The sequence below is a fragment of the Sturnira hondurensis genome, unplaced genomic scaffold (genome assembly GCF_014824575.4).
Source record: "Sturnira hondurensis isolate 20B ecotype Veracruz unplaced genomic scaffold, ASM1482457v3 Scaffold0022566, whole genome shotgun sequence".
NCBI classification, from domain to species: domain Eukaryota; kingdom Metazoa; phylum Chordata; class Mammalia; order Chiroptera; family Phyllostomidae; genus Sturnira; species Sturnira hondurensis.
This window is the reverse complement of record NW_028095197.1, coordinates 247,986-257,080: the sequence shown is the minus strand read 5'-3', so window position 1 is coordinate 257,080 and position 9,095 is coordinate 247,986. Positions and strand designations below refer to the sequence as shown.

Genomic DNA, 9,095 nt, shown 5'->3' with positions numbered 1-9,095 from the left:
GTGAACAAGTGGCAGGATTTTTGCAAACTCAAGCCCCCAGCTTCTGCGACTACAAGCTTAAGGATCTGTCCCTCTCGCGCGCGCCCGCGCGCTCCCTCACAGGCCCCACGTTACTTTGATTGACAGCCAGACTCCGCCGCTCTCCTTCCCACCGACCTTCCCATCTACAGTGCCAATCTCCGCGTCTCGCCGCTTCCCATTGGCTGGCTTCGGCGTCCCGCGGTTCCTCCAGGAACTGTTCCTCAGCGAGCCGGGAGGACGCGGCTGGCTGAGAAGGGTTGGGAGGATGGGAGGGGAGACAAGGGAGACGGCGGCGGTGGAAGCGAGTGGCGTTGAAGAGGAGGGGGAGCGAAGTGGGGGCGGCCCGTCCAGTTGTGCGCCGCTATAGGCTCCTGAGAGGCGTCGCGTCTGTGCCCCACGTTGGGCACGACGTACGCTATTGGCTGACGCCGGACTTCTGCTCCCCCTCCCAACCTTCCCGGCCGCGTAGCTGGCCGGCTTGGTGCTCTCGCCCCCCGCCTGCGAAGGGCTGGGCGGGGCTCGCGCGGGGCTGGGCGGAGCCCGCGCTGGTTAGCTCCGGAGTGTGAAACCGCGTGTTAATGTAACCGGCGCGAGAGACGCGGGCGGCGGCGGCAGGGGTAGGAGCGGCGGCTGCTGGAGTAGCAGCAGGAGCAGCGTCGGCGGGTTCCCTGTGCCCTGCGTCCCACAGGCAGCGGACTACACCACCCCCACCCTTTCACGGCCGGGCGGGACCCGTGCCACCAGCCCGGACGTCCGCCGGCCGGCGGCGACCTAAGTCCCGCCGGCTGCCGATTGTCGCGACTACTCCGCACTCGCTTGCGGAGTTTGCCGGCCGGGAGGGAGGCGGGGCGGCGGAGCTCACTCCTGCTCTCCTCGCCACCATCTCGTGGATGTCATACCCCGGGTAGTGAGAGAACTTTGCAGCGGGCTGGAGCTCCTTTTACAGAAAGGCAGACGAAGGGAAGGAGAGAGGACCGAGGAAGGGGCTCGGAGGAAGGGTCCGAAGCGTCCGGCCCGGAGCGTCCGGTCGTGCGGAGCGAGTGTTCACCGGGCACCGCGCCCGGATGCGCTCCAGCTTCGAGGAGCAGTGGGTGGCCGCGGGACTACTCTCCGCAGAGTAGCCGCGTCGGGCCTGGGAGGTTTGTGCAATCGCGGAGAACGTCGACTGCGGGTTGCACGGACCGATCGGAGCAGCTTCCCGACGCTTTCTCAGCACATTCCCCGCCTCGCTGTCATTTAGCGCTCCTCGGCCGGGATTGAGGCTGTGGAGCGCTGGGCGCGGAGTCTCCACCGCGGCCCCTCTCACTCTCTTAATAAGTCTCTCGGGGCCCTGTTACAGTCCGGCCGAAGGCGCGGCCCGGGCCTGCGGGGGTCGGCTCCGATCGTCACCAGGTTTGTGTAGGGTTAGTCGGAGGCGCCGTACCACCTGCACCTCGCCCGCCGCTCGCGCCGCGGGAAAAACCCGGGGAGGAGGCAGACCAGGAGAAGAGCAAAGGAAAGCTGACCGTCTGGATTTGTTTGTTCGGGACGGTTGCGGCTACGGGAGCGGGCTGAAATCACCGCGCTCTCACCTCCCCGCCCGAGCGGCCGAGGCCTGCGAGTTGGAGAACGGCGCGTCGCCGCGGAGGTTTTTGGTGCAGCCGGGCCTGGGGTGCCTCGCGATGTGGCCCTGAACAGAGGATCCCGCACCGGCAGGAGCAGCCGGGCCCCGAGTGGCCAGTCTGTTCCTCCGAGCGCGTCTGCGTGCGTGGCCAGCGGGCCCCCAGCACGTCCCGCTTTTGCTTGGCTTCCCGGCTTAATTTTACTCGGCGGGATTAAAGTTGGAAATTGAGCGGAGAATTGAGTTACCCGGGAACAGAGCCGCGGCCGCCGCCAGAGCGATGTTCCCGCAGAGCCGGCACCCGGTGAGGCGCGGCTGGCGGGGGGGGGGGGAGGCGGGCAGTCCCGGTTGTGGTGGGAGAGGAGACTGTCTTCCTCGCTGTAGGGAGTGGGTGGCTGCTACATTTTGGCGGATCCCCCTCCTCTCTGGGAGTGTAAAGCTGGGCGGTCCGAGGCCCATGCCTTTTGGAGTGGGTTGTGGGTTTAAACTCCTAATTTCTCCCTTTTTCTCTGGGCCCCCTCCTACTTGACGTCTAGACTCGAGTAGGAGTAGGGCGGGGGCGCCCGCAGAGGCTGGAGTTTCGCTCCCGCAGCCACATCCCCTTCCCCGGGGCGGGTAGGGCGCCCCCCCTTTTGTTTCTTGTCTCGCCTATTTGCATGTCAATGAGGCCCCGGTCGGGCATGCCTGGAGGTGGCCCCGTCGACTCTGGGAACGGAGAGCGTTTGGGAGTTGTTTTGCTCCCCTGGTCCCCTGGGTCATTATTGCCCCTCCTGGGAGGGGGCGGCGTTATCGTCAATCTGGCCGGGTTCTTTGCGGCTGCCGGGGAGCCCCTTTTCCTGGAGGCTGGAGGAGGCTCCGAGCCTCTATAGTAGCCGGGGGTTGGAGGAGGGTCCAATTTCTCCCTTCCCAAGGGAAAGCTCAAACTCGAGCTTGGAACTCCGGGTTTTTTTTTTTTTTTGCCATTTCTAACTTTATTTCTCGTTTATGTCCAACCCATTTCTGTGTCCTCTGACTTACTGCTTTATCCATCCACCCGCATCCCCGACCCTCGGTCCCCCTTGCCGATCGCCCTCAGACGCCGCACCAGGCTGCAGGCCAGCCCTTCAAGTTCACTATTCCGGAGTCCCTGGACCGCATTAAAGAGGAATTCCAGTTTCTGCAGGCTCAGTATCACAGGTGCGTGTCCAGCCATGCCAGGTGAATGGTCACCCGGCTAATCCGGTGCCCCTCGTTGTCTAGCCCGATGGAAGTGGCGGCGACGTCTGTACTTAGTACAGGCGTCCAGGCGGTGGCGTGTGGAGTCACAGTAAAGACCTGTCATTCATGTTACCCCCTTTCCTGGCTCTTCCGGAGCAGCCCCTTCTCTTGTCTTCTCCTCCCATTGTTTCCCTTTTACCCGTTTGCTGCTGTTCCAGGGAGTCTATTTAGGAGTTGCATGAGAACCATCAATATTTGCACTTCATTTATTTATTTTGCAACAGGCTGAGCTAAAACCTTGGTTCAGTTGGTGACCCAGCCCTTGGAGTGCGAGTTCAGGGAGGCAAAGCCAGTGTTGAAATCACTGTTTGCCATGCTAGAGAGTTGGGTGGTCTGAGGCAAAGTCCATTATTGAAAGCCAGATGCTTTTTAGCTGTGCCCAGCGTTGGTAGCGAAGGTGGGGGGAGGTGGATGTGTGTGCAAGGGAAAGCTCCCTTGCTTTGGTGTCCTGGGTTGGTTTGGATAGGAGGGGGATTGGAGTCATATTTATACCCATCTCAGCTTTAGTTTTTTGTCTAGTGAGACCAACTTCAAAAGTTCGTAAGTGAGAACTGTTTGTAAAGTAACCCATTCATCGTACATTTCCAGAAATGTTAGTTTCTTCTCTTGTTTCTCTGAAGTCTTAACTCTTTAGAGCTAAGAAATAACTGTATAATGACAGTTTTTATTTTTGTCATGCTTGAGAAAAAGCACACAGATGCTTCAGTGTGAATGTTCTTATTTTGTCAGAGGCTTTCTGATTATTGACCTTTTTTCTACTTGACAATAATAATATCTACTCGAAGGTAACAATCTCAAGCTTGAGGCATTCCTGCGTACAGTGTGTTTAACCAAGCAGGAGGGGACTTCAGCCCACTTTATTGCGTTACCTGCTTGACATATTTTGGCATGGATTTAAAAAACAAAGGTTTTAAAAGGGATCAACAATTGTAGAAGTAACTTTACAGTTATTTTCAAACCGAGGGACTGTTTGAGTTGGCAGAGACAGTCCAGCCTATGCATGAGACTGAAGGTTGTGCAAAGGCCAGATTTTGGTGGAGTCCAGAGAAGCGAACTTTGTTGCAGGGAAGTGGGAGGAGTGCACCGATGACCACCAGGAGGAATCAGTCTTCTGGGTAAATTGGTTTTGACAGATTGTTCCTTCTCGTCATCTCACCAGGTATGCACCAAGAAGAAAAAAGATAGTAGCTGAATGGATACTCTGTATATAAATACCCCACTTCTTTTTTCTGTTCAATGCAAGGACAAAGTTTTTGGTGTTTATCTAGATAGTTTATGGCTTTTCCAAATTGGTCTGTGTTTTTACTTGAAGTGCAAATATGTGAGGCAGATGTTAAAACAAGTGACATAATGTTTACATTAAGTTGCCTGTTTTGTTTTCGTAGCCTTAAATTGGAATGTGAGAAACTGGCGAGTGAAAAGACAGAAATGCAGAGGCACTATGTGATGGTAGGTATCCTTTTCATGTAATATGAGCAATTATGTGTGTTTAGCATTATAAAACAAGAGTTAATGAAATGCTTGTTTTTTTTTACAGTATTATGAAATGTCATATGGATTAAACATAGAAATGCATAAACAGGTAAGCTTTGGTTAAATCTCAAGCTGAAGTGACAAATGAGTGACGATTTTTTCATACTGGCTTTGTCCTCCAGTCGGGGGGAGTTTGTGTGCCATTGTTCTGCCTTGGTTTCCCTTCCTACAAACTGGTGGTAGTATTCTGCAGCAAGGGTTGCGTCTTGACAGTTGCAAAGTGTTTAAATGAATGGGTGAGAGTTGCTTTGGAATTGTCAACTACCGTGTTTACAGGCAGTTAGGAATTGAGGCTCTAGACTTTCCACCTGGAGAGATAAACTCTCCTTGAAAGATATGGGCAATGTGTAGAGTTGTTGAAATTGAGAAGAGCTAATGTCTTTGCTCAGGTTTGGAAAGAAGTGTGGACCTGTGAGACACTCCCATCCTCAAATCAGGTTAAACAAGGTGTATGACTAACTGTGGAATTTTCTTTATGCTTTGGGGCTGCATAAAGTGATTCTCAGGATTAGTGGCTAATAACATACATGTTCTTGGGAAATTTCTCAGTTGGTGCAGGTTTGGAGGTGAGGAAAAGCCTTTCTTTATGGCCACAGCATGTGTTGGGAGTTACTTCAGTCGTAGTGGTTTTAAAAGCATGAAAAGATGAGTGACTGGAAAGCTCTAGCTATGACTATGAGTTTGCAAGTTCCCATAAAATTCACACTTATGGCTACTATAATGGTGTATAAAAAGAGTATTGAGCTGGAACAAGGCACTAAGGACCTCATAAGAGAAGAAAAGCTAAATGATTGCTCAGCCCAGAGGACCCTCGATTGAGTAGTCATTGTCTGCCAAAGAAAGCATTAATGGCAGGGTGTAAGTATTCTGGAGATATGCTGACATTCACTTTTTCATCAAGACGCTGGTACAATAAGTCTTTTAGAAATCGATTGCCTCTTAAAAAATTATCATCAGATGAAGTTGCACAGTTGGACACATTTCAAAGTGCAACAATACAATTCTTACTTGATGTATATGTGCTATTTCATTTCAAACCCTTGTTTCATTAAATTAAAGAGCATGGCTGACCGGCTGGGGCACAGTGGAGAAATTGATTAGTTCAGCCTTCAGATCTTCCTTATATTCAAAGACTTTGATTAAGCAAGTGTGTTTCAGAGTTGAATTCTGCTTTTGTAACTCTGCACTCTTTGATTTTTAATTCATCATAGGTTTCATAATGTTAAATTATCATCTTGTACATTAGATCCGATCTCAAATATGTGGTTGGAAAGAGGTAGTGACGTGTGGGTCCTTTCATTGATAATATAATTGGGCCTATAAAAATGCTGATTTTATTCTGATTTGCAGAGTTGATAGCTTAGTTTATGTTGGGTTTGTGCCTTTGTTTTTGTGTGTTTAAGTGGCCAGTGCCTGATTGAGGCACTTGTAACTTGTTGGTTGATCTTAATTGGCCTGGAAGATACATGGTCATTTAAGTACATTATGCAAATAAGCTTGGTCAAGAAGTTCTAACCTGCCCAACCCTAAGGCCTCCCCCACCCTTTTCTTTTGGTTAACAAATATTCTGCAAGAGTAAGAGGTGACTAAGCATTTTCTTAAATTCATATACTCAAAGGAGTGACTCTTACAGGGGAATGCCAGTTGTGTGTACTATATGCTGGTGTTGGGTTTATCGGGGGAGCTAAGGAGGTGTGTCATTCTTTTGGGTTCTTGTAGGTTTCGTGTGGAGTGTTCTTTTCTTTATCATTCAGGAAGAAAGAAAAAGGGGAGAAAAGAGCCAGGAATCCCCATGGTGCAAAAGTAGTTTTCTAATAAGTGTCTATACTTCATCAGGCGTTTGATGGTTGCAATTGGCTCAGTAATTTGAAAAATGTGACTAGCTGAGAGATGCCATAGTCTTCATAGTAGGGTATTCAGCCCCCTGAAATTTAGTTTATATTGTAAATGCTGACAGACCCTTAACTAGAGTGGTATGCAAAGCAGTACTGTAATTCAGTTTAAAGTGGCCTTACATTTGAAAAACATCCTTCTGAATGTCACACATTAATAATAAGTTCTGAGGAGACATTTGGTGCAGCTAGTAATCATAATTCTTATTAAAACTGGTGACGTTTGGCCCCCAGGGTGTAGCCAGGCTCAAATTGATGCTTTTTGCCGCCTGATCACCAGCATGGCCTAAGTGCTCATTATATTGTAGAGAGGGCCTTTGGAGCTCTCATTAGATTTGACAGGAATTCTCTCTAGGGGGAAACTGGGCATTAGCGAGACTCCTGACAGGCTGAAATTAGTCCTGCTTTATGGCTTATAACCAAATGCTAGCAAGGCATCATCAGGGGACACAAAAAAATTGTCATTTCTGACAACATCTTTGTTACTGAAAAAATGCAGTGATGGGGAAATTTCCTTGGTTAGAGCTTTAATGTTACTAAGATTTATCTCCAGTGTGACTACTGCTCTCCCTTCCCACCTTTCAGCAAGTTTGTTGAAGAAGTGAGTTTTAGAGATTTCAGTGTCGAGTCTCGCCAGACTTTTCTGTGTGGGAAAAAAAAAGTGGAAGTGCGTCCAAATCAAGAATGGTATAATTGTGGTTTCCTTACTTGGTGTGGTGCCCACAGTCTCTGTTTATGTTGTGTCAACACTTCCTGATAAGTCTTCCCCTTACTTGTTCTGCTCCCATTTGTGGCTGGTTACTGAGAAGGCAGTGGCGTAGAGATGGTAATGGATACTTAAGTCTTTTATTATAGCATCAAGTCAATTTTTTTTTTCTCTTGAAACTTTTATAAATCTCTGCCTGTCCATCTCTCTGGGTAGATCTTAACATTTTGGCTGTCTATATAAGAGAGGTAGAAACTTCTCATGAAAAATTGAAGCAATTCTGATACCACTAAAGTGTTAGGGTACAATAAAAACCAGCAGGTTAATGTGAGTCTGGTTGTTTTGAGGTTTGTGTTGTGTTTAGCCATGTGAATTTTAAAGGGTTTTTCTCCCCTGTCATGTGGCATATTACCTCACTTGATATTTTTGGGAAGTGTGCATTGTAAATATATATATGTATAAACCTTATTTATTCCACTTGTGTATCTTTTCAGCAGGCTGATGAAGCATGCCATAAGTAGTCATTAGTGGCCTGAATTTTTATAGCACTCAACAGTTTTCAAAAGTGATTTGCCTCATTCTGTGGAGTAGCTTGGGGGTGGGTGTTTTGCTCTGCCTGCAGCTGTGGGTGCGTGTTCAGCGTCTGGGCCTTGTCAGGCTGAGTACCTATTGAAGCTTGAGTTTGGGTCACCTGGTCCTCAATTCAGTGTTTGTTTCCTGAGGATGAGGCCAGGGGCAGAATCATCCTTTGGCCTCTGTGTAGTGACCCAAGTCTGCCTAGCTGCAGGTCTCACCCACTCACTTCGTTGTGTGTGCTGACCATCTTTATGATTTACAAGACACGTTGGGGCTAGATATATGTTCTAAAAGTTAAGAAAATTAGCAGTATTGATTGATCTGTGGGGGTACAGGTATGAGTATGTAGAAAGTGGTAACCAACCTGGCAACACTGTCTGCAGGTTAAAATAACGCCTAAGGATAAAAGAATATTTGAAACTTGTGGCCAGGCCTCCTGGTTGAGACCCAGTGATGCAGTGAATTTGGTCGGTCCCTTTGTCTCACTGGGCCTGTATTCTTCTGAAGAGCAGGCAGAATGAGTACATGGGGCTTTCCAGGGCAGTAGTGAATTTGGTGGAAGGAGCAGCTCTGGAAGGGAGGGAAGAGTATCCTACAGTCCTGGTCTTGGGGTGGAAAGAAGAGGACCGAAAAACCAGACGAGAGCTTAACGTTTCCAGTGCCATGCAGTATTTCAGCAAGTATAGTGCCTCAGACCGTGTACATTTTGGAGAACGGCTCTCACAATTTCAATGTGTGCTTTCAAGTGTCTCAAAAAAATAAGTTGTTCTTTAGTAGTTTTTTAAGTGTTTAGGTAGAACTGTTAGGGATTTCCCTGTAGACTAATTCCATAGATGTGATTCTCTTGGTGTTTGTCTGCAAGTTTTACCCTTTTCCTGTTTTTTAACCCATTGTGTCCTCTGTCTGCAGTTTCTCACACTGAGATTTTTATTTTTCCTAAGTCAGTGTCCCCCAAATGGAAAATGACTAGATGGAGTGCCGGCACTTAGAGTTAAGCTTCACCAGGTGTTAATCTTGTAGTACAAAGAGGGTAGCTGTCATCAGGATTGGAGTGGTCCCCAACCTCATTTTCATTACCCAGGCCTGTCCTTTATAAGCATAAGTAAAGGAGATAAAGCTTCCTGTGTGTCGAGAGTACAGATTCTGAGCTGCAAGATTCACCTTTGTTTTTATCAGCAAGCAGGATGCGTCCTTACTAAGTTAACCGGCACCTACCCACCTCTTCAGCAGTTGGGCTAGTTGCTGGTTTCTGTCCAAGGCTTACTAGGGTGAGGTGAGTGACGCATTTGTCTTAGGCACAGAATTTAAGGGAGATACTAAAAAACTTTGTACTCAAGATAAAAAAAGTACTATTTTTAAAATTCAAAATTGATGCCAAAACTCCAAGGGGAACAAAATATGTAAAGTCAGGACCCAACAGGGTTGGGTGAGTCGAGGGAGGGAAGTTCAGAGACAGCAGAGAAGAGGTAGAATGAAGGGCCCATGCGGAGCTGTGGTGACCTACAGGATC

At 48.6% G+C, this 9,095-nt stretch overlaps 1 protein-coding gene across 2 annotated transcripts in view; it reads left to right on the top strand.

Annotated features, from left to right (window-relative positions):
- The first annotated feature begins 563 nt into the window (after nt 1-563).
- Nucleotides 564-9,095, top strand: part of TLE1 (TLE family member 1, transcriptional corepressor) — an 83,518-nt gene continuing 74,986 nt past the window's right edge. Inside the window, exons 1-4 of one of the 2 annotated variants that reach the window (XM_037036148.1) lie at nt 564-1,925; nt 2,697-2,797; nt 4,264-4,327; nt 4,416-4,460. In XM_037036148.1, coding sequence (XP_036892043.1) covers nt 1,902-1,925; nt 2,697-2,797; nt 4,264-4,327; nt 4,416-4,460 — 234 coding nt within the window. In that variant the 5' untranslated portion in view covers nt 564-1,901. The remainder of the gene's footprint in view (nt 1,926-2,696; nt 2,798-4,263; nt 4,328-4,415; nt 4,461-9,095) is intronic. The other variant, XM_037036149.1, reaches the window with a different exon arrangement.